The sequence below is a fragment of the Stigmatopora nigra genome, chromosome 6 (genome assembly GCF_051989575.1).
Source record: "Stigmatopora nigra isolate UIUO_SnigA chromosome 6, RoL_Snig_1.1, whole genome shotgun sequence".
Classification (NCBI taxonomy): domain Eukaryota; kingdom Metazoa; phylum Chordata; class Actinopteri; order Syngnathiformes; family Syngnathidae; genus Stigmatopora; species Stigmatopora nigra.
Genome location: NC_135513.1, coordinates 9,983,844 through 10,009,133, shown reverse-complemented (window position 1 = coordinate 10,009,133; position 25,290 = coordinate 9,983,844). Strand labels below are relative to the sequence as shown.

At 38.1% G+C, this 25,290-nt stretch overlaps 2 protein-coding genes and 1 long non-coding RNA gene across 9 annotated transcripts; 2 read left to right on the top strand and 1 right to left on the bottom strand.

Moving 5' to 3' along the window:
- Positions 1 to 904: 904 nt before the first annotated feature.
- Positions 905 to 9,621, top strand: pld5 (phospholipase D family member 5). Its single transcript, XM_077719109.1, has 10 exons — positions 905 to 1,227; positions 5,253 to 5,389; positions 5,478 to 5,661; positions 5,826 to 5,934; positions 6,013 to 6,140; positions 6,861 to 7,058; positions 7,680 to 7,831; positions 7,957 to 8,122; positions 8,227 to 8,317; positions 8,685 to 9,621. The coding sequence occupies exons 1-10, from the start codon at positions 1,069 to 1,071 to the stop codon at positions 8,921 to 8,923; spliced, it is 1,563 nt and encodes a 520-aa protein (XP_077575235.1). The 5' UTR covers positions 905 to 1,068; the 3' UTR covers positions 8,924 to 9,621.
- Positions 9,622 to 10,184: 563 nt separating this feature from the next.
- On the top strand, positions 10,185 to 24,961 carry LOC144197929 (girdin-like). 5 transcript variants are annotated; one of them, XM_077718669.1, is made up of 30 exons: positions 10,185 to 10,568; positions 10,658 to 10,749; positions 12,569 to 12,674; positions 13,524 to 13,593; positions 14,009 to 14,067; positions 14,211 to 14,294; positions 14,771 to 14,911; positions 15,142 to 15,320; positions 16,037 to 16,118; positions 16,297 to 16,455; positions 17,423 to 17,569; positions 17,689 to 17,833; positions 17,999 to 18,619; positions 18,700 to 18,905; positions 18,976 to 19,170; positions 19,511 to 19,641; positions 19,713 to 19,851; positions 19,933 to 20,109; positions 20,409 to 20,570; positions 20,681 to 20,958; positions 21,090 to 21,233; positions 21,363 to 21,549; positions 21,640 to 21,785; positions 21,869 to 21,961; positions 22,081 to 22,274; positions 22,479 to 22,559; positions 22,824 to 23,057; positions 23,178 to 23,243; positions 23,706 to 24,062; positions 24,155 to 24,398. In XM_077718669.1, the coding sequence occupies exons 1-30, from the start codon at positions 10,485 to 10,487 to the stop codon at positions 24,241 to 24,243; spliced, it is 4,848 nt and encodes a 1,615-aa protein (XP_077574795.1). In that variant the 5' UTR covers positions 10,185 to 10,484; the 3' UTR covers positions 24,244 to 24,398. The 5 variants fall into 5 exon arrangements, with proteins under 5 accessions (XP_077574795.1, XP_077574791.1, XP_077574792.1 ...); XM_077718665.1 differs by having other exon boundaries at positions 23,706 to 24,961; XM_077718666.1 differs by lacking the exon at positions 22,824 to 23,057 and having other exon boundaries at positions 23,706 to 24,961.
- LOC144197933 (uncharacterized) lies at positions 12,233 to 20,229 on the bottom strand. Of its 3 annotated transcripts, none has more exons than XR_013326624.1 (5): positions 19,878 to 20,229; positions 17,684 to 17,784; positions 17,418 to 17,553; positions 13,810 to 13,853; positions 12,233 to 12,983 (listed from the first exon to the last, which is right to left on the bottom strand). It is a non-coding gene; the product is annotated as an uncharacterized LOC144197933 (long non-coding RNA). The 3 variants fall into 3 exon arrangements; XR_013326623.1 differs by lacking the exon at positions 12,233 to 12,983 and adding an exon at positions 12,992 to 13,707; XR_013326625.1 differs by lacking the exon at positions 13,810 to 13,853.
- Positions 24,962 to 25,290: the final 329 nt, after the last annotated feature.

Sequence of the window (25,290 nt, the reverse complement as noted above, 5' to 3'; positions counted from 1 at the left end):
AATGAAGCAATTTTTACCATTAAAAAGCAGAAATCCGAGAGCAAGGCGAGCATGATGGTAGTTTCTTGCACATTTAGAATTTACTACATGCTAATATTGGTGTCCAAAGGATCAGGAAATGCCCCTTATATTGTTACATTCCTGGTCAAATTTTACCTAACAAATATAATATCTAAAGGTAAACTTGTTTGTTGATGATATTGAAGATGAGTTCAGTAAAAATGTTTTTTTCCCCTTGTTTACAATAATGAAATGCATGAAATTTCACATTTTCATCCCATGGGGACAGAGGAAGAACACGCAACATCTTCACAGGAAGGCTTAGCCCTTGATCTTTGATCTATGGTGCAGCTAAGAAAAGCCATTGTGTTGCCTGACAATATATTATTCTTCAAAAAAACTGGGACTCGGACTTGTTTACCACTGTGTTGTGTAATCAGCTTTCAATCTAACAACATAATGGTTTATAGTTCTGTGTCTGGTTTTCCACTTCTTCAAGCTGCAGCTTTTTTGCAGTAATAAAATATGACTGTCCTGAGGCTTTCCAATCAATCTCAGCAGGCATAGTTTGGCTCTCACTGTAAGACATTTTAAGGTTAGATTTACATTTTAAATGTTATGCAGCAGTTCAGGATTTCAGAAATTGCATAGATGTATAGATACTTGTGTGCATTTTCCACTGACTCTAATATTCTTATCAGATATTTTTAATTAGATTAAGATCCACTTTCTGCAACTACACTCCTGTTGCATTTTCATCATGTCCAGACTCTAATATCCCGCCCCTTCCATCCTGCTAGTAGACCAATGAGATACATATACAAACACACACACTCACAGACCCTCCCTTACAAGTCTGAGGGTGTCTGAGAAGGAGTGCTCTGGCCACAAACAGAGCACAGGGGAGTGCAGCAGAGTGCAAGTGAGATGGCTCCTAGAAAGAAAAAGAGCAATCGCAGCTCTAAATGACAGAAAAGACGGACGTGTCAGCATCTCACTGTTCGGTTTGCTTGAGTCAGACTGTCTGAAACCCTCCAGGCAGCACAGATCCTGACACAGAAGCCATCAATGGAACTGTCAAATTATCCAAGGTCGAGGGGGCAGGAGGAGGCTTCCCTGGGCATTCTGCCTGATCTGTCCCAAGTGAAAACCAGCAGCTTCAGTGCTTCTCAACAACAGGGATACTCTGCAACCATCTTTCTACGCCGTAAAGATAAACCAGAGAAGGTAAGGCAACTCGTGAAACTTTTTTCCTCACTTTTTGTGCTCAAATGAACCACTGACATCACATCAAGTTATTCACTTTTCAACTGATTTTGCAGAACATGAACAAATTGGAAGTTTAAATTATAACAGTTATCACTGTTGTAGGAAGTGTTCTGGTTGTAAATGTAGACAAGTGATTCAGCTAGTATTGAAATGAAACATGAAAATCCAGTTAATTGCATGTTGTGCATCAAGTAGACTGTCACAGTAGAAACAAGAGATGTGGCTGAGTATTGATTACTACTTTCTTCATTGCTACTATACACCCGTGCACAGACACAACATGGGAAAAAGACCACCTATCTAAGACCATCTGGATTTTTTTTTCCTTTTCATAGTCCTAGTGTATTATGTTTTATTTTGCTCACAAATGTATTTATAGATTTCCATTATAGGCTACCGTGATTCATTTGAGGCCTTTCACATCAATTCAAAAGGATGTTTACATTGAACTGAAAGGGTAGTGTAATAAACATTAGTCGTTGTAATGTATCCAATACAATATTTGCTAATGTCCATTGTAACAACCTACTGTATTTGTTGTTGCTCCTGAATGCTAAAACTATAATGTAAAGCTCTTCATACCCTTAATGTATTCCATTAACCACTCTCTATGTATCAATTATTCAACAGACAAATAGGAATATTTGTATAATTCCTTATTAATTCCTTATAATTTACAACATGTACTGTGTTTTAACTCAATAACTGTCATTGGGGATTATTCATACCCTTTAAACTGCGAGGGGTGTCTGTGAATGATCATATTTCAGTGCCATTGATGGCGATAGACATCCAGTCCATTTGAAATAGAAGTGAACTATCACTGCCAGCCTTTCCAAGCTCAAATGGATTGGACAGTGAGTTATATGGTACATTTTGCTGACTTGCATCCATTTTGGACCAGAGCTATTAAAATGCAGTATGATGCATTTTAAATGGGCATACCTGTGTGCAGCTTGTCAGATGCTGTGCTTAAATATCCACCCAGGGCGGACATAATGATTGATGGTTGCTTCCAGCAGATCGTGATGGTCGTTTACAATGAACAAATGGTAGTTTTCTGCTGTGGTAAAACACTAGCTGAGAGAGCTTATTCAACCACACAGAGAGTGGATCTTTTTGTACTTTACTGCAACATTTAAAACTAAAGCATTTGGCTCATGGCCCAGCAGCATATCAACTTGGCATTGTGCCTAGTCAGCCTTCACTCAGTATATCATTCTGACTTTGATGATACAGTAAAGTGGAAGACCAAAAAAACACCAACAATCTAAAAAAAAAGCTAGTAATACCTTCTGTAATTACACTGCAAGCAGCCACTGAACCTCTGAGGTGAGTGTGTGAGGAGGCTAAGACACCAACAGAGAAATGTCCTTCACTGGCATTCACTAAGATCTTTTTAGACAGGAGGTAATAAAAAGCTCTGTTCCAAACTGAGATTAAAGAAAAACGTTATCATTGGTTTAAACAACATTTTTAGATAAAATACGTGTGCGGGGGAAAGTTTATGTTTAGCAATGTGTAGGTCTAGGTAAATAATTAGGAGGTTTTATAAGAGAAATAATACTAGGAGAGAAATGCCAACAAAATAATATACAAATTATGATTAACCCAAACAAATCACAAATTGGATTTGGGTTATTTATTCTTACCATTTGGGTAGTGTTACAAATTTAACAGATTATTATGTGGACCACAATGAGTGCAGGTAGAGCAGCCATCTCCCTCAGGGTGTGACTCAGACATTTTGTAGTCTTGCTTATACTGTCCTTTTGGTCAGCCACAAAGAAAACATGCATTAAGCACCAAGAAAATCCTCACAGTAGATGTGCCATTGCTCCAGTTTCTTAGATACTTGACTCAGACTCTCACTTATAATAATCGGATATCCTTATTAAGGCCTCATATATTGTCTATTGATGTATTTAAAAAAAAAACAAATACAATAAGAAAAAGAATAATATAATTTATATGACATTTTTAGATGATATTGAATTATACTAGATTTTTATTTCTAATATTTCGATTCCTTTGCTTTTCAAAGTGTTTGGCGTCATTTTAGCAGGTTTGCAAGACAATTAATGTTGACATTTTCTAGGATGTGGTTTCTGAAAATGTTTTTTTTTTTTACTTCATGGATCTATGCCATTTATGCTTGATCATGGTGTAGTTTCAAATTAAAAAGGGAGGCAATAGGGAAGGGAGTGTAACTGCTGGGATTGAAAAATGCAGCTTTGCATTGGTGGTTTGAACAAGAGGGCTTGGTCTCTCTCCATCTCTCCCACAGCCTCTGTTGTGTCAGCATGGTGCTTCACATTCTGTACTACACACACACACCCTCAAACGAACTGCAAATTAGATTGGAACAATGCGAGCTCAAACAGACATAAGCAAATGAAGTGCGAAAGTTTGAGGTTGGAGAATAGCTGAGAGATCCATTTGCCACATGAAGATTTTATACATTCACTAATATCTTGGAAGTTCCAATGAGTGCAGAGCTCATGGCAGGACCGACAAAGAAGGAACCCGTTAAGGTGATGTCCCAACCTTCCGCTTAAACACATGCATGCACAGTATTTTAATCCATTGCGTTATTGTTGTGAAGTTGATTTATGCACAAATGCTACTCTGAATGTATGTAGAATTTAATGGAACTTTATTTAGTATTCATAAAAACTAACTTTTTTCGTGATTGATTGATTTAAACTTTCATTTCAAATAATCTTACAACATCCCAGGGCTCAAGTTAACTTTTTTTTCATTGTCACATCTTTGCAGTAATGTGCGTATCTGCATGTCAAGCAGAGTCTTTTTCTCGGATCCAACTAATGAAAATTTCAGGGTCTCGGTGGACATTAAAGGAGATTACAGTATGTGCTGCAGCAGCCTTATTAACTGAGACTAACGTCAGAGAGAAAAGGGAAAATCAAACATTGTCCTTCTGCTACCATTAAAAAAATAATAATAATATAAGAGTCTAGGTCTTAATGCTTTCTCATCTTGAAACATATAGAATTGTTCTTATTATTATGAAGTAAAAGTTGGGGGAAAATATTACCAACAAACTAATTTAATGAAGTTGTATCATAATTATTATGTCTAAACTCTTTATAATGCAAAAATGAAACACTGATTTTGAACAACTCTGTCAGAAATCGATTAATATAAACAAGCATGCATAATTTCACTTCATTGTTTCTTTTTTTATTTAGGAGTGGCCTGGTAAAAACTGAAAACACCATCTAATGTTATTGTATTTGTTCTTGTTATGCAGTCATGCTGAAAGTGTTTTTTTCTGAGTGCAATGCAGTTCTCTTTAATTTAAATAATCTGAGTCTTGGTCTCAATATAATTAAGTTACAATATACTTAAAGACGACATAGAAAACACCATGATGAAAGTCTGCAGTGATGGGCAAAGCCAAATGCCTTTGCTGCACTTCTTTTTTTTTTTTTCCAGTGTTGTCAAGCATTTGGATCCGGGCAGTAAGGCTGCGCATGATGCAGTGTTCTGACTCGCCAACCATTATTACAGCCACAATGTACACTATTGTACACAAATATTGCTTTTAATATTACAAAAGACTAGTCTGAGATGTGATATTCAGGTCGGAAAATCCCTGTCAAGGATGACATGCATGACAATAAAGCAGCACTATATATAGAATATATATATTTTTGAGCCATACATTAGTATTAAAGTGGTGAATGGTTCATTGTAATGCAAGATTTTCTCATCTATTTGCCACAGCGGCAGTATTCTTTATCCAGTGCAACATTTACACTGTTGTTTATTGATTTTTTACTACCTTCGCAGTGTATTGATTGAGGAAATTAACATTTATGGGGTCATTACTTTCCCATTTTGAGGCCATGAAATTAATTGCCATGTTGTTGTCTTTTGCAGTGTTTATCCCCTACAAAATATCATATGTTGTCCACTAAAGTACAAATTGTTGTGCTTATGTTTCTCTGGATTGTAAGACTCAGCAGAAATGCATCGCCATCTTTGCACTGCTATGCTGCTTTGCTGTGCTCTTGGTGCTTATCTTCTCTTCTGTGGATATTTGGGGGGACAGTGAGGATGGAATCACGGAGGAGAATTGCCGCAAAGACTGTCGGTGAGATATTCAACACAGGAAACACGATGAAATAATGAGACAGGTGTTAATTTTCTGGTGTTAAGGCTCTGTGATTTGCATTTTACAGCATTGTCCTTGTGGAAACAATCCCTGAGGATCTTAGAGAACACTTGAATGGCAGACCCCACCTGCCACTCTTAGCAGGTTTCCACACTCTGTTGGACCAAGCAAAGCACTCAGTCCAGATAGTGTCTCCAGTCTGGAATTTAAGGCCTTCAGAAATAAAAACAATGGAAAGCACTGAAACGCTGGTACAGAGTCAAGATTACACCATTTACCTTGTGTCAATTTGCATTTCCCATGTGTTAAAAAAGAGAACAGTTTAATTATTTTAAAGATTGAACGTGTCTGCTCTTAATGAGTTTCGACCCGCAGAGACGAAACAAAGCATAAACACTGACTTCCGCTTCCTCAGGGTCAACTTTTATTCCAGAGATTGCTCAACTTGAAATCCCGTGGGGTCAAACTAAAGATTGCCAGCGGTCTGACTAACTCTACAGAACAGGAGATTTTGGCAGAACACAGTAAGTAATGGACAAAATGGCACTCAGGCCAACCTTTTCCTTGTCCAACTTCTCCTCTCTGTCTCTTTAACCATCCAGACGCTGAGGTGCATTTGGTTAACATGACAGCTTTTACCAGAGGAGTACTCCATTCCTCATTCTGGATTGTAGATCGGACACATTTTTACATCGGCAGTGCTGACATGGACTGGAGGTCATTCTCCAAGGTAACATCAACACTTTGTGTCTTGTGAAAAAAAAACTGACAGCATTGCCTTCCTCGTATGTAACCCCGTTTTAGCATCTTTTTACTAAAGACTGAGGGTGCACAAATGAAGGGTCAGATCCAGTCACTGAATAATCAGTATGCAGTTAGACAAGGACATTTTTATAAGTAATCAAACAGCAGGATTTTTTTTGCTCAATATGCGGGGGAAAAGGTGCAGATAAATGTATTGTGCAGTACATGTGATAGAGACATTCGTAATGTAGATTATTGAATTTTTTCACCAACGGTGGTCAATAAAGGTATGCACATTTGCAAGCCGTTTAGAATGGATTTAGCACAAATCTCAGAAGCAAGGAAACAAATGAACAAGATGTTTTATTAAACTCGAGGAACACGCCAAAAGCATGATTATGACAAAGTATAACAAAAGTAGAATGACTAAGTCGACAAGTAAACTAAAGATTCAATGTACCAAAATAATCATATCAAGAAATGCAACCATATGATGGCAGGAAATCTCAGAAGGCATGTTGGGCAAACACAGTGGGAAACAATGCAAAAGTTCGATAGCAACTCGGCAAGTGTGTCGCTCAGCCTGCCAATTCAGCCAATCGAGGTGCTGGAAGGAGGGAAAAAACAGAGCAAAAAGACATGACAGTTTCATTTGTACTTCTACTGTATCACTGGTGGATTCTCTTTCTTTTCTAACATTCCACAGAGAAAGGAGCTGGGTTTGATGGTGTACAACTGCAGCTGTCTGGCTCTGGATCTCCACAGAATATTTTCTTTTTATTGGCAGCTCCATGATAGAGACTACATCCCCTCAATCTGGTCCAAAAGAGTTACAGCGCTCTATGGGAGATATGAGGCTCTGGAGCTGGAGCTTAATAATACCCCTGCAGTTGCATTTGTTTCTGCAAGTATCTTTCTCATTTAGCATTTAACATTCTTTTTTTATGTTCATGTTAGGATGAGAAAGTACACCTTATCTCTTCCACAAGATTTCTCTAACTCTGGCCACAGTTGCATGAAACATGTTAACTACCTGCAAAATAAACTACTGTACATAACTCAACATAAGGAGACAAAAGCTATACATATTTGTATGCGATGAGTTCATTATTATAATCATTATTATGCTTGTCCTTGAGCTGCAACTAACAATAACTTAACTTATTGACAAATGGATTGATTAATTCAATTTAGATTTTTATTCCATTTCCTAACTATATTTGGTTACCTAATGAAATGATTCTGTATCCTGTGGTCTGGATAGTATTTCTATGATGCATTATCGGCCAAAGCAATAGGACAAAGTCGGGAGAGGGGGGGAATATATCATCATTCATCATGTTATGTTATAAGACTATGTTTGCTGTAGCCTGCTCTTGAGACTTCAGCTACTGTCAAAAAAGATGCATGGTGTACTTAGTTTCTGTTGAAATCATTGTTTAATTCATTCTAGCATTTGAATAGTGACCTGCATCAGTGTAAAGTCAATGCATATTCACCTTATTGATATACAGTATCTTTACAGGCATCGCCTGATATCTTCTGTGCTAAAGAGCGCACGGGAGATGTAGATGCTATCTATCAAGTCATGCAGAGTGCAAAAGCATTCATCTTCATCTCTGTGACGGACTACCTCCCTCTGGTGAGCAGGCGCCTAAAAGGAACCTCCGTCACAAGGTACTGAGTTAGCTATAAAAACATGTATTTTGTGACAGGCGGATTGTGTAATTTATACAATCTGAAAGAACTGGTGTAGTCCAGAAAGTGATGGAATCCTTCAATTTGAATGTTTTTCTCATTAGGTACTGGTCACCGCTTGATGAAATGATCAGAGAGGCGGTGGTTCTGAGAGGGATCAAAGTTCGCCTGCTCATAAGTTTCTGGAAGAGCACTCACCCCCTTACCTTCAATTTTGTCAACTCCCTTATGTCGCTGTGCATTCAGCTATACAACTGTTCCATGGAGGTGGTATGTAGAGATACTCCTATCTCAGAACTGAAGAGGATATGCCAATTGTTATTCAAAGTTAAGAATTAAAGGAGTTTTTGTGGGGGGGTTCATTTATTTTTCAGAAGTTTTTCAATCAGAAGGAACAAAAAGATGACATTCAACATGGACTCAATCACAACAAGTACATGCTCACAGACAATGCTTTTTATATCGGTAGGTGATATATACTTGATTCCATTTGCCATGTATATTTACATTCTTTCAAAATTCTTTTTTTTTATAAATTGCTGGAATCTTTCCATTTTTATACTTTGCATAACAAATCGCATCACTGGTTGATTATGGATAATGATCGCAAACCAAAAAAAAAAAGTATATTTTGTTCTCATTCAAGAGCTTTATGTATTTTTGAGACTAATGTTTTAATTCCCTTCAATGACCAAATAGCTATTTTTGGTATAAGAGATGTTGCTATGAGTCTTGAGTTTGACTTTATAGTGAACATATTATATATTGTAAGTGGTGATTTCTACACAGGCGCAACTGAAAAATGTTATATTTTTCTGCTTTCCCTCCTTAGGGAACCATAACTGGGTAGGGAATGAATTTTCCGATAATGGTGGAGTCGGGCTAGTGGTCCAGATGAAAAATGGTGGTGGGAAGATTTTGGAACAATTGAAAAGTGCCTTTGACAGAGACTGGACTTCACCTTATTCAAAGAGCTTTCTAGGAAACAAAGATCAAGACAATAAATACAGACAACTGCATCAAGTCAAGAATAAGGAAGGGAACGAGTGGAAGAATGGTCCCGTAGTTTAATAGTGTACCTTTATGTAACCTGCATTTAAGTCAACACACGGCACTATGCACTAATACAAAGTGTCTTATACAGTGATTGCATTTTTGGTATCATTATGTAGCAACATATTTTAGTATTTTATTTTATTCTAGTAGTTGGTCATTATCCACTACACTTTATCATAATAATTTTAAACAATTCTGGAAATTACTCAAACAAATATGCAACCCCAGAGCCAATGTATTCTCCTCAAATATAGCTATATACCGTATATATAAAACAATAACTCACAAGAATTTTTCAATGACTTAATGCATGTTTTGGCATGGAGTCGATAGTAGGACTAGAGAAGAGAAATCCCAGCTCAAATCCAGAATTTAGGAACGATGTACTAAAACTTGCATACTACTTCCCTTAAATTCATAGCATTACTTTCAAACTTTATGCAAGTTAGTAATAGTAGATTGACTAAAGCACATAAAGCCTTGCTGTTTTGTTGTTCTTCGTCTTCTTCTTTGTAAGGACACTAACTTTAATTACTACCTCTCCGTTTTTTGTGGATGAATTATCATGAAATTTCTTAGTCCTACTTATTTATGTGACCATTTAGTTATTCATGTTAACAACTTATCTAGTTTGATTACTTGTTTACGTTCACTGCTTGTTTTGTTGACTACTTTTTTATGTATTACTTATTTAATGATTTTTTCTGTGCACATCATGGTGAAGCTTTAAATCTAATTATACTTGTATAATGACAATAAAGGCATTCAATTTAATTGAACTAACCATCAAAGTGTTCAGCATTTGCTTTAAAGGTATCTGGCACCAATCGCAAGGCACAGGGAGACAAACATCCATTCATGCTCACACTCGTATCCAATCAGCCTTCCATGCATGATTTTGGAATGTGGAAGGAAACCGGAGTACCCCGAGATAACCCACACATCGCCCGGGGAGAACATGTAAACTCCAAACAGGTGTACCAACTTGGGTTTGAACTCAGGTCTCTTACTTTGATACCGACGCGCTAACCACTCAAGCCGCCGGGCCGAAGTACAATATATAGTATTACTTTTTTTCAGGAGTACTAGTACTTAATAATATTAAGTACTAGTACTCCTGAAAAATAATTTTACAGGCCGAAGTTCTTCCAGGCTTGAACATTGTGTGGCAGTATTGGACCACTCTTGAACGCCCGGTGTTTTCATGATTGCAGTCACTGCTGCTAACCGTGGAAAGACTTCACGAATGATGACAATTAATTCTCTGTGGGTGAGCAGTGAGGGGGGCGAGATGGAGCAGCTGGCAGCAGAACCATTTACAACATTCGGATCACTCTGGAAGATGCTTGGAACGTGATGGGTACCTTATCTGTTTCCTTTGCTGGGGATAACAATTGAGGTATGAAATCACAGAGAAGTTTAGGAGTGGCAGAACCGGGAGGGGGAAAAAGTAACTGCTAGATATAAAAATTTAAAAAAAAACTGTCTACAATCTTTAAAAAAGAAAAAAATCTGGAGAACTCGCAATAAATTCGGAAGTTTGGATCATTTAGGAGATTCAGTGGACTTACGACTTATGGCAAACCTTTGGGTGAAGATGGAGAGCAGTGTTTCTATGCCTTTCCTGGATCATTTCATGATGAACCCACTTGTCACTTGGGTATGTGATTTCCTTAATTGTTATTGAGTCTAATGATTATTATGATTTTTTCTCCCTCAAACCCAAACTGATCACATGGTTCTCTGCAGGTGAAAACTTTTGTTTCTCATGACGAAGGCCAGCAAATGGACATGAGTGAATTGCTGGATGGTGTCTTTTTGAACAAGGTTATGAACCAAATGTAAGTTTGGATGGTTGTGTATACTTATGATATTAATGTTAACATCAAACGATGTTTGAACATTTATTCAATGGGATATCCTGCTCAAGTTGCCTCAAGTGTGATGTTCTATTTTTTCTCATTCCATAATATTATTAATAATAATATATATTCCATGTATACTGCAAAGGAAAAATGACTAAAATGTAAATATTTGTCTTAGTTTAGTATTTTTCTTAACTTTTATCTACAGTAATTTTATGCACTATTATAAGGCTATAGTGGTAGTGCTAGTAAAACAGTTGTACTTTTAGTTAATTGTCTAATATGATAAATTGGTACTGCTGCCGCTTTGATAAAATCTTGCAGAGACAGATGAGACGTCGTACATTTTTGTCAACATGCTAGTAAAAGGATTATGAATTGAGCACCGTATGCTCTTAAGGAATTAACTCCACCCTGATAAAATTAACAGGTATACAGTTATAGGAATTGACATGATGAATATATTCTCTTTTCATAAATGCATAGATTTAAAAACAAAGTAATTGGAAACTTCAATTTATCCAACATTAAACCACAGTGCCCATTTATTCATTTCATCAGATACGTTCCTTATAACCATTTCTGCCTGATAAACAGCGCTTCACTGGGAAGAGGGGAGGAGGGTCGAGGCGGGATAATCTCTTGGATTGGGAGACCCTCTCGGATTAAAGCCATGTTGCTGGTGTTTAGTGGCATTTGGACACAGATGGAAGGGAGGGGCGAGGTGGTGACATAGAAAAATGAAGCAATAAAAATGTTGTAGATGGGATAACTGAAGAGTTTTAGGTGTATGCCCAAGTGACTAACAGCACGGGATATCTTTATTTGTACAAAGAAATTATTCAAAAAGCATCCATATATATAAGGAGAGCAATACAGACAATCTAACAAATACAGATGATTAAAGAGTATGTGTCTCTGTTTTTAATTTATCCAGTCAGCACCAATGCTTTAGATTAATCAGCATGGCTGTCCCTGCTGCACTTTTGCCACTCTTATTTCTCCCTGACGCAAAGTGTTTATCTGAGTGATGCATGCAGACATATGCTCGATAGCAAGGGCTATAATTCTTGTAACAATTGCATTTATTTGATGTATTTCAGGTGTAATCTCAGCATTTAGGGACAATTACTGATCAAATTGTATATTTTCTTGAATTTCATTATGAATGCATCACATTTCAATAAAATTGTAAAATAAAAAACGCCATAACTGTATTCATGTACTGCATATTTTCATTTATTAACTGAACACTATAACATTCAAATAAACCAGCAAGATTGGTAAGAAGAGCTGGAAAAAAATTAAATTATTTCATCAATAGTACACCATCAATAAGATATTATTTAAAAAGCTTCCACATACAGTTGTGGTCAAAAGTTTACATACACTTGTGAAGAACACAATGTCATGGCTTTCTTGAGTTTCCAGTTATTTCTACAACTCAGATTTTTCTCTGATCGAGTGATTAGAACAGATACTTCTTTGTCACAAAATAAACATTCATGAAGCATGGTTCTTTTATGACTTTATTATGGGAGAACAGAAAAAAAGTGATCAAATCTGCTGGGTCAAAAATATACATATGTGACAAAGAAGTATCTTTTCCAATCACTCTACCAGGGAAAAATCAGAGTTGTAACAATAACCAGAAACTCAAGAGAGCCATGACATTATCTTCTTCACAAGTGTATGTAAACTTTTGACCAATAACTGTATAAGGAGATAGATAGTACAGACAATATAACTAAGACAGATGATTACAGAGTATTTATCTCATGTTTTCTCCCATTAGACACCCTCCATCCACAACTCAAACTGCAAACAAATTGGGTGAAGATCCAATCCAGAGGGTCCAGAACTTGACCTTTCTTGTTCAGAAAATCAAGACATATTATCTGGTGAGTTCTTCCTTTATTGTCTCCTGCATCCAACCAAGCAAATGGCTGTTAAACTCTTTTCACTCAGCACATTAAGTATAATGCTGCATTGCACAATTCCACCTCCATTTTGCAAAAATGCGCAGGGCGTGTCAGGGGCAAAACTGGTAAAGACCTGCTAATCTCCCTATTAAACCCCATTTCAGGAGTACACTTGTCCCATTTCTGGAGTTTTTCCTTGTACAGGTTAACTCCAGAAATTCTAGGGGAGTTGGCATCTCTGCTGGTAGTCGGCTGCTCCCACGGACAGATAGGCTCCCAGATTGAAATCTGTATTAAGAAGCAGGTCTTAAATATCACCCATTTCAACATCTGCGTAATCAGGACAAGAGCAGTTGGAGCACAGCAGTAAATCTGCAGCCAGAGCTTTAAAAGCGTGCAATTTCAAGCACGAGATCCTGTAGCACACACCACTGTTGATGGAGGCAGGATTTTTAAATTAATCAAGTATCATTCATGATAAGCTTCTTTTGCATTAAATTGGGAGGATGAATTATTTAAATTGTTGAATTAAGTGAGGTGGTATATATTTTTTCTGCAGCAACATTTTTCAACAGCACACCTCATTATATAATTTTTTTAAAAAGAAATGAGTTGGCACTCCTATTTTTTGTACATTGGTAGAGTTAATATATATTTAACTCCTAGAATGGAGGCTGTTTTTTGTTGCTATTACCTTGCAAATGATTGAATGAAACAGACTATATAAACAATTATACTACAGGAGCATTCATGTATAACTACAGTATAAGATGTATAATATGTATTTATTTTTGCTTTTATGTATTTGCTTTTTCTATTATTTGACAGGAAAACCTGAGACAGTTAATCTTGATTCCTCTTCCAAATGTGCTGCTGCTTTCTAAGACTCCTCATACTGGTATTTCAACCATACATTTTCTATAGTGCTTGTCAATACATCGTGGACTGGTCGTAAATCAACTGCATGTGTCCATACAGTAAAGATAAATTGCAGCTCTGGACTATTTTGAACCTGCAAAAGCATGCACGTTTTGAAAATGAGGAAGGAAATTCACATATATACATAGTGTGAAATATTTCATTTTGAGACACTAGTCACCATCTAGAAACATACTGTATATCAGTAACCCTGAGGCTGCAAAGTCAGATCCTGTGCACCTGAAATGGAAAATCACAATCACAATATACAATTGAAATGATCACAATCACAATATACAGGCCACTTTATCAAACTCATCTAATACAAGATACAATCATTCCACCTTATTTTCAATTACACGGTTTTGTAGTTCATCAGTTTTTACATCCAACAGAACAAAGTCTGGTGGAAATGAAGAAACTGTTATTGCTACTTCTGGGATGTGCAGTCCAGGTAAACATGAATTATTATGGTATGTAATACATGGATGTACACATTATATATATTCTGTAATAACATTTTTGGCAAAAATAATTCCTTAGAACTTGCTATTATTGGGAGCAAATAATATGAGCTGTGCAATGTTTCCTTTTCAGTGTGAGAAGAAAGACGAGTATATTGAAGTAATTCAGATGCTCGATTTTAACACAAAAGCAGCCATAGCTGTGCATATTCAAGAGGTAAGTTGGATTTTTTTTCTATCCATTAGTCACTCATTGTGTTACTTAAAGTAGGTAAAAACAAAAAAAGTCAGAGATGATGTATTTAGTTTTGCATATTTTTCTGTCAATATGTTTGTTTCCATAATAACGAAAGCACGAAGGAAGAGATTTTGCAGCGTTTTTGTAATATGAAACAGTAGAGCTAAATACATGAGGTAATTAGATCAGAGCTCACAGAGCTCAGAAAAGGATTTTTGCAATAATTTGATAGATTAGCAAAATTAAACTAATTTGCAGTGTAGGTTCAATGATGAGAAGAGAAAGAGTGGAATGTATATCATGTTTGCTATATCATCCCACTCTACCATATATGGCAATGCTTTTAATTTGGCTTCTTAAGTGGAAGTCTGCTCTTGCAGAGTACACCTCTAATTTGTTAGTTTTAACAAATGAAAATGGAAGTAACCATTTTGTGCAACCCAAATATTTTTCAGCTGACCCACAGTGAAAATAACCTACTGGACATGCATTGGTTGGAGTGCACTGACATGCCCGCTAATGAACTGGAGGTTGTAGCAAAAACTATAGCTGTCCATCTTCAAAATTTGCTGGACCAGAGGGAAGCACATCTGGAGGTCAGCCATGAAACTATTTAAGAATGTTGGTATATACTCAGCTAAAAATTCAAGATATGCTAGTCTAATTCAGAAGTGATTTGTTGACATAGTAAAAAAAATGGAAAAAAAAAATCTAACATAAATAAAATCTAAAAATATTTCATCCATGCATGGATGAGTTAAATGTGTGCAATGACTTCAGAGACTTGGTTGTTTTAATTCATTATAAATCTGCCTTTGTTTATAAGACTATAGCAGAGCTAACTCAGGAAAGGGAAGGTGTGGTTCGTGTGCTTTGTGGCACATCCAGTCCACTGTCCATTGTCAATCCTCCCGGCATGCAACAGCAGCAGGTGGGAACTCAGCAACACCTGATGGTGGAACTTGCCGATTCAAAGGCAAAGATCAGACGACTTAGACAAGAGCTGTGAGTATCCAGTGGATAAAGACCGGGGCCTCTTTATTGCTAAAACAAGAAAGGTCTTAACAGTAGATTTAAGATTAACACTGTGCTTGACTGCCACATATTTCAAAATTCTTAACAATAAACTAATCTTTGGGATCCATTTGAAATGACTATATTGTGGATAGCCCCATAAAGTTTACTTTTGTATTTCATCCAAATCAGAACAGGCGATTTTTTTTCCTCATGTCTTTTGCGGGTGTTTTTGCATGGTACTTAATGTAATCTGCTCCTCTGGAGACCTTCCAGTACTGACTGAATGAGAGAGATACTATAGGATAAAAGATGCCCTGGGGAGCTTGGCCCACATTAATGCCTGCCTGGTAATATCAGTACTTGTGCTCTATTCTCCTGACCCACATTGCCTTTTTTGCTCCAGTAGATCATCTATGCACATGCACACTAACCCGGATCTCATGAGTGATACTAGAGATGTTAACAAAAACTGCCCTCTAGTGTCATCCTTGCCTTTCCGTTTACTCAGACAGTCCCAGAAATGAACATGTCTAAGTAATAAAGTAATGGTTTATTTTTGCCTTTCAATGGGTAAAACTACTTGCGACTCAGCAGCAATAAAAAGGCAAACTATTGCCTTGGAGTTGACCAAAATGTTGTAATTTTGACATTGAAAAAAAGTAAGACATTCTGCTGATGTTTTTGCACTGTGCTCATACTTACAGAGAAGAGAGGAATGAACAACTGCTGGACAACAGACACGAGCAGGAAAACATGGAGGGAGAAATAAAGAGGCTCCAGCAGGAGGTGTGAAGAAAACAAGACAAACACTTAATTCAGAATAACATATACAAGAATAGACCCCTGGCTCTTCTCTGGAGATTGAATTGCTTGGGGAAAAAACACACACAACTGCAATTCATGTGCAAATAAGATTTCATGTAATTTTTCAATTCAACCCTGATTCTGTATGATTTCTCATCAGAATTTGAAGCTGCTCGTAGACGCCCGTGCAGCACGCGCCTACCGCGATGAACTGGATTCGCTGAGAGAACGCGCAATCAAAGCTGACAAGCTGGAGAGTGAGGTGGCACGCTACAGGGAGCAAATGCACAAGATGGAGTTTTACAAAGCCAAAGTGGAGGTTGAAATAAGATTTTTTGAACCGCCTTATCCTCACTAATTTCATGGGGGTGCTGGAGCCTACCCCAGCTGACTCCGGGCCAGAGGCGGGGGACACCCTGAATTGGTGGCCAGCCAATTGCAGGGCACAGGGAGACGGACAACCATGCACACTCACACCCATAACTAGGGGCAATTTTGACTGTCCAATCAGCCTACCATGCATGTTTTTTGGAATGTGGGAGCAAACCGGAGTACCCGAAGGAAATCCACGCAGGCTCGGGGAGAACATGAAAAAAGAAAATCATGTATGGGTTCTTGTGTGGAACGAAAAGGTTCGGTTTTGTTTGTCAACAAACTATTGGATGAAAAGGGTATCCAGTTGTTCACGTCTTACCATGACCTTCCATGCCTACTTAACATTTAAAGGGAATGTGAAGGTGAATACACATTGGCTGTGAATGGATTGGCTGCTAATCATAAAGTAACACAAACAACCAGCTTTTACATTTCCATATAAGAGAGGTAGAAGGATTTCTGATGGATAAGAATTGTGGTTTCTGATTGTGATATTTTAAATGTTCGAAATCCAATTTAGACATTTTCTATACATAATGTAGGTCAGGGGTCACCAGCTCTGGTCCTTGAGAATTCAGTTTGTTTATTATTTCTCTCTTCTCCAAAACACCTGAATCAAATAATCGGGATCATTATTAGGCATCTGGAGAGATTGCTATGAAGTTGATCGTTTGATTCAGTTGAGTTTGAGGAGGGTGACATGGAAAACAAATTGAATATCTGTCCTTGAGGCCCAGAGTTTCTGACCCCAAATATAGGTAATTTTGCACATTGTTACTTTAATATAAATCATGAGAAATGGAAGCAAGACCAAGTGTTTCGGGTATGTTGTTTTGGATTATTTCATGAGTATTGCACATTTTAAGCCATTGTTGTTGTTTTCATGGGGATGGGGTGTATACGTACTTCAGGATCTCAAAGAGGATAACAGAATACTGCAGGAAACCAAAGAGGTGTTTGAGGATCAATTGGCAGGCTGGAGAGCACGCTCAGATCAAATCCACCAGCTGGAGAAGCACAGCCTGCTGCTGAAGGCCCGGATCTACGATATGGAACAAGTAGTTACATTACATTAAATAATTACATTTCGTTTTTACACACAACAACAACAAATAATGTAAACTGCATTGGAATATATTGAGTTCGACAAATTAATCAATGTGCATTTTTACTTTAGGGAAGAGATGCAGATCGTAAATGCATTGAGGAGCTGCAGGATGAAAACTTGACTTTGTGTTTAGCTCAGAGGAGGAGCATGGAGGAGTCTCAGCACCTAGGATGGGAGATAGAACAACTATCTAAAACTAATGACAACTTTCAAGGTAATAAAGATGATAATCAGATGAAATGAAATTAAAATAGTATTCCAATGATGTTAAATTTAGCAAAAACAAAAGCTAACATTCTAAATCAACTATGAAATGTTTATTATTAAATAGTCAAGCTCCTGCTGCCACTATTTATCACCCTTTTGTGTTTGACTAAAGGACGGCAGACTCTAAGTGAGGAGGTGAGTGAGCAGATCCGTAGTCGACTGTTAAAACTGGAGAAGGAGAACCAAAGTCTTCTTCAGACTGTCGAAGAGCTCAGATCTGTCCATATTCACAACAGCATGCAGTCCTACAAACATACTCATTGCAGTGAGAAGGATGATACCCAACAGTCGCTTTGGTGTAGTGGCTGGAAGTTTTTGACAAATGAAAACACGTCATTTACACAGCCAGTCAAACAGAAGATATTTAATACAGATCCTGAACATGAAGAGCCAGAAGAAGCCCAGTCTGTCTTCCAAATTTCAGAAAATAGAGTCCATCATATTGAGGAAAAGGGACAGTTAGATGAGTTAGAGGAAAAAAAGAGTGGCAAACTTTTTAAAGCAGTTGTATCAGACTTGGAACTGGACAGTAAACCTATAGGTGCCCAGTTTTCTATTGGATCACAAAATCTCTCTCATGGCTTGGGAAGCAGCAGCTCCAGCCATGATAGCATCTTCAATGGCTTGCCAGCACGCTTCACTAATTCCAACAAGCACACAGAGCGTCTGGAGGCCAAATGCAGAGCTCTGGACTCCAATAATCAACAACTGCAAACTTCCCTTGGTAACGCTGGTAAGTTTTGAGAGAGAGAGGGGGTTAGCTTGAAGACGCACTGAAGATGCCACACAAAAAAAATTCTATTTCTTTTATAGAGCGGAAAATCCATCGTTTGGAGGCCGCCATTCGGGAAATTGAGGCAGACAATCAGAGGCTCCAAGCCACTGTGGAAGAACTTCGAATTACAACACGGCAGTTGGAACAAGTGGAAACAGAGAAGCAGAGTTTGGAACATGAAACAACTACATTGGAGAAGTTAAAAAGGCAACTGGAGAAGGAGAATCGCCGACTTCGCCAGCAGGTGAATTTTGATTGTATTGGATTTATCATGGCTGGACAACTATTAACAATCGATTCATCCTACATTCCAGGCTGAAGTTCAAGAAGCCAATTTCGATAGTAGTAATGTCTGTATGGCAAGCCTGGAAAGGGAGATGCACTGTCTGGTGAAGGAAGTGGAGGAGCTAAGGGAAAAAGCTGAGAGAGTCAAAGAGCTGGAGAAAGATAATAGGGAATTAGCCAAGCAATCTGATATCAACATGAGGACCCTAGACACACTGAGAGAGGTAAACAGGAGTCCCGGACTTTGGGTTACTATCTTTTAGGTAATATCTTAAAATATATATATATATATTTTTAAGTGTAAACATTTGTCACTTGTCTACATGCCAACAATCATATATAAAACTCCTTTAACAGTACATGAAACAACAAAAAATATATATTCATGTACTATATAATTCGGATTATTTTAGTGCATGCTATACTTCCAGAAAAAGCATGTCTTCAATTAAATAGAAAACAAAGATTTAAATTGGAGTGAGAAACTAATTAAATACAGAATATGTCACAGAAACTGTGCAACAAAAACCCACATTTTCATCCTGGCACCCTGAATCTCTTTAGGAGCTTGTGAGTGAGAAACTGAAAACCCGATTGAGCGCAGACCAACTTGAAGGATTGTCCCCTGTCAAGGAAACAAGAATTCTGAGCCAAAAAAGCGGACAATCCTTGGATGCTGACAAAACTGAGCATAGGTATGAATGTAAAAGACATCCCTCCCAGACACACACTAATAATTTATATCATAACATTGTCTCTGCTACAGGTTTAATGTGCTGGAGTCAGAGTTGGAAATGTCACTGAGGAAGTCTCTACAAATTAAAGAAGACAAGAATGTTATGCTTAAAGCCCATATCAAGGAATGCTCTATCATTAATCAGCAGCTTCACCATGAGCTCAGAAATGTAAGTTAGGCCATGATATAACCTACCTTCCATTGTAGTTTTGGTCAGCGTTAGAAATTTGAACTCTGTTCCGCCACGCAGGTGAAAGTTAACTACGAGGCCTTGCAACAAAAACAGTTGGAGGAGGAGGCAACCACATCATGTGACTCATCTTTGAAATACAATGGAAAGTCAATGAGTGAATGGCTGCGTGAAAGCCACGAAGCCACCAGAGAGTTGCTGAATATAAAAGACCGACTGATTGAAGTAGAGAGGAATGTAAGTTTGTATTACCGTATTTTCACGACTAGAAGGCACACTTAAAAGTCTTAAATTTTCTCCAAAATAGACAGTGCGCCTTATATATAATCCAGTGTGCCTTATATATGGAAAAAACAGAAAAACAAAAACAAAAAAACACCACTGTCGGATATTAAAAAAACACAAACGCCTGAACTGAAACAATACTGTTAAATATGCAAATGCCATCCTAGTGTACAAAATCTTCCATCAAATCTAGATTATACAATTTCAATACAATCTGTCATCTCATCGCCCTTTCTACCTGCTTTCTCTAGAATGCAACACTGGAGACAGAGCGCCAGGCTTTGCAGGCCCATGTAAAGCAAGTGGAAGGTCAATCAGACAGTCAACAAGATCAAATCCTCTCCCTGCAGAGGCAAGCTGCCTCCCTTCAGGAAAACAACACCACTTTGCAGACACAAAATGCAGATCTGCAGGTACATGACAGAAAGAATAAAAACTAACAGGGCAAGTGTGCATCTACATGCATAAAGAATGCAGTGAATTTACTTTACCATCAAACTAAGAGATCTACTTGCTTTCCCAGGTGGAAAAATCCACGCTGAACTCCCAGAGTGCTTCACTAATGGCTCAGAATGCTCAGTTGCAGCAGCAGCAAGTGGGAACAGAAAGCGAGAGGGACAGTGTCATGCGTGAACGGGAAGAACTGCGGGGTGCTCATGAACAGTTATCACGTGATCATGAGCGTCTGGTGGCTCTCCACGAGCGACAAGCCACAGAGTATGAAGTACTCATTGGGAAACATGGCTGTTTGAAAAATGTCCACAGGACACTAGAGTTAGAGAACCGGACACTGCAGGATAGGTAAAAATAGATAAATAAAAGTTCACTTTTGATTTTGTTTTCAGTTTAAGATCAATAGATTTACTTTTGTGTCAATAAATTAGCAGGCTTTGGAAGGATGTAACGAAAAGATATCTGATGTTTTATTTTAGGTACAACAACCTGTTGCAGCAACGAACAAAATTAGATGATCTGGAGAAAGCCCTGAAGGAAGAGCAGATGAGGATAAATCTTGAGAAGGAACATCATCAGACCATTGCTGCTGATTGTTGCAGGCTACGGGATGAGAAGGACTGGTGAGAAAAGGGGGTGCATAAGCACAAAAGCACTTAAGACTGTATACACTCTTTAGTGCTGACTATATATTCAGAGTGTTAAGCTATTTTTTTACTAGTGACTAAAATACTGCTCTATTTTCTCCACAGGCTGAATCAGACTTATCGTCAACTTTTGAATGACAATGAGATTCTGTTAGCAGATCACAAGCAGCTCAAGAGCCAATTAAATGAGGCCAAGCTGGCACATACCTGGCTAGAGGCAGATTTTTCCAAGCTTAAAAAAGAGTATCAGCAACTTGATATCACCTCCACGAAACTCACAAACCAGTGCGAGGTGTGAACTCTTGATTTCAAGATGCATGTTGAACCCTATTTCATAACCCTTTATTAATGAACTTACTTGATTGCTGGCCTCTGGGTTTAGTTGCTGAGCCAACTAAAGGGGAACCTGGAGGAAGAGAATCATCATCTTCTCAGTCAAATTGATACACTGATGTTGCAAAACCGAACTCTGTTGGAGCAGACAATGGAGAGCAAAGATCTGTTCCACCTAGAAGAACGGCAATACATGTAAGCATATTTACATACTCAACTGTTTTCTCTGTATTATTTAAAATAAACCAAATTTGCCAACTCTCCCATTTTTTACTCAGTGACAAACTTAATGAATTGAGGAGGCAGAAGGAGAAGCTAGAAGAGAAAATAATGGACCAGTATAAGTTTTACGAGCCCTCACCTCCTCGCAGGTAAGTTGCTTGACATTTTTGAGTGGTGTGATAGGCTCCAGCAACCTCTTCACCCCTTGCGAGGCTGTGCAGTACGGATAATGAATGAATGAATGAATGAATATGTTCAATTTCAACAGGCGTGGAAACTGGATCACTCTCAAACTAAAGAAACTAATCAAATCTAACAGTCGTGACCAAGAACTAGAACACCCTCTCAAACCAACACACTCGGAGGCTCACCTCTCACACAATGACAGCAGCTCCTTCGTCAGTTTGGATGGCTCCATCTTGACATCGGCGAGCGATACTATATCACCGCAGCCGAACAACAGTGAGTATGACTGTAAAGAATTGCACATGTTTTTTTTTACTATTCTTTTATCATTCGTCCTTACGCTTGTGTATGCTTTCGTTCCTCTGCACGTGCCAAAATGTGCCTCATTTTGTCTTGTTTCTCTTCACTAAACCACCCACACACCTATCTTTTACCATCTCACTTATGTTCATCATCCATGTGAATGCTGTCTGTTAAAAGCTACACAGAGACTGTTTGCCTATACGAAGAACAGGCCAAAGAACAAGGACAGAAGGAAGTCTCTCATCCGCCGTTCCTTATGTAAGACAGATTGTGTTCAAGTGTTTGAGACTACCATTACGATTTCCTAAAATTCCACTCCTACTTAAGGGATGAATTTTAATCTATTGTCATCAGAATTTATCAAAAAAAAGCATAATAATAAGAGCATCCATATGATTCAGACTGCAACGAACTTAGAAGCCAGTAACATTTTACCTATACAGCATTACCATAATAAAGCCCCCACACCCCTCCCTACTTCCCATCCACCCAACTGTCCTGTTCTCTGCTATAACATTGCAGCCCTGAGCAGCATGGTGCATCCCTCTGGCCTGTTGGAGCAGGAACAGTGGGCATACAGCTCTGAGGAGTTAGAAGGGTCTGAAGCTAATGTGCTGGATAGAAAAAAAATATTGCCCTCATTCCTTAGCACATCCATCTTGTCCCCACTTCATTTGTATCCCACCAGTGAACCATCCATCCATCTACACGCTATAGCCACTGACACTGATGTCCCAGATGTGTCAAACATGACAGGTAGCGATGCATTTGCGAGTCATTCATTTCATGACATCCTGTTATTTATTTATTTTCATTTGAACCTTTATCGCTATTGAATTTTATGTGCATTTTTTAAAAGATGTGTATGATCCATAGATAAGGATTCCAATGATAGTGCTTCGCCATCTGGCTTTGAGGACAGTGACGAGATGCAGCATCACGGTAAGGCTTTATGTATAGCCGTTTAGCGGATTCGGCAAATAGAGATGTTTCACCCTTGCAGGAATTAGAGTAAATCCATCAAAACCGCTATCATGACCTTGTTTCATATAAATCTGCTTGTTGACCACTGAGGCACAAAATAATGATCAAATATGTGAGTCTGCTGCCCCCTTTCTATCATTAACAATGATACTTTGGATGTAAGAAGAGTAAATTTTTTTGATCAAATTGAGTAAAATAACAATATAGACTGACATGAATTTTAAATGCAATTATACAAAACTTCATAACTTAGCAAAATGTATAGGCAAATCTAATAACTTACCACTTTAGTTACCAGCAATGTGACACATAAAAAATATCTACCTATATCTATTATACAATGTGTAATATCTACCTATATCTATTATACAATGTGTATTTATCATTTAAGGTGATCTTGATGAATACCTTTTTTTCCAGAGTTTAATGTCACAGAGAATCGAGTTCAAAGTGAGAGCAGCGGTGAGTTCACCATGAGCCTGGATAATGAACCCTGGTCAAATGGCAGCAGCCCTGTCCAGCAGCCACTCTCTTGCCACTCCTCAGTATCGGACCAGCTGCCCAGTGACAAACCCACGACACAGCAAACACAGCAAATCGCCTCCACAGAACACCAGGAGAAAGCCTCGACCATTCCTTTGACAAACAGCAAAGAATCTGAGGTCAGTCAACAGAAAGAGCCTACACCAAAACAGGACTTCTGGCCAACTCGTGGAACAAAGAGCATCAGAAGGGGATCTAAAGGAAAACTACCACGCCGTTCCTCAGATTCAGGGGGTATGCTGAGCACAAATTTAAAATCTAACTCCAATCATACGGAATGTAGACATAATTCGGCTAGTTCACAAATTACAGTGTTTTATGCTCAGGGCAAGTCGCCATCAATGTCTGGGTGCCTCAATTGCTTCTCCAATCCGCTTGGGAAAGAAGGGCGACTGAAAGAGAGTGGGTCGCCTGAAAGTCTTCCTCGTGCTAGCGGTGTAATTTGTACAGCTGATGGGTCATCTAGACGCCCCAGTCTCAACGACTGTAGGCTGGTTGTGAAGGTTGAGACATTTCCGACCCCCATTTCAGAAAAGTGTAGTAACCAAGTAAAACAAGAAAAAGCAGCTGTGTCAAATCAACAACCACAACAGGTCAGTGAAACTGTTGCACCAGAGGTCCGCCCTCCAGTCAAACCTCCAAGAGATCTAACAGCCATTACAACCAAAGACATTCATAAACCCCCAGTGCAGGAGTCAGCAGATTTAAACTCTCCATTTAGTAGTCTCAATGCTGTCTTTACAAACACAATCTTCAGTGATTCTGAGGAGAGCTCTTTGGGTGTTAGTGAAAAGAATGAGTAGACAGATTTATTGCTCTCTACCCTGTGTAATGGGAAAGCACAACTGCAGTCTTGTCATAACCCATAATTGACAAATGTAAATTGTGTGAATTTACAATCTAGACGACATTAGTCTGAAAGGTGAGGTCATTTACTATGTCTAGAACCAACTCTATATGTAAACCAGATTTTTCAGTAATCCATGTATTTTTTTTTATTTGTTTTAATTTAATCTTCTATGCTCTTGTACATTTTTGAAACATAGACGAGTGATTTCTTAATTTCTCCTTCAAGGGGTCGCATACAGTGGATAAAAGGTTTCAAAAGCCACTGACGGTCTTCACCCCAAAACAACCAGGAGTTAGTGTGCCCCAATACTAAACAACTGCACAATAAAATCAAATGATACGTGAGCAATACTTAGTCTTGGGGATTACAAAAGAAAGTTGAGCAAAATGTCAAAGTTAATAGAATTTTCTTAGTGATGGCTCGTAGTTTTACATCTAGGCTTTGACTAATGTCTCATGTAATCTAACATAAACAACATCATAATAACTAATGAAACAATTAAGACAGCAGTATGCGTGATAAGTACCGCATTTTTCAGAATATAAGTCACATTTGAGTTGCATCAGGCAATAATCCATTTATTTGGATAAATTAAGAGATAAAGAGCAAATA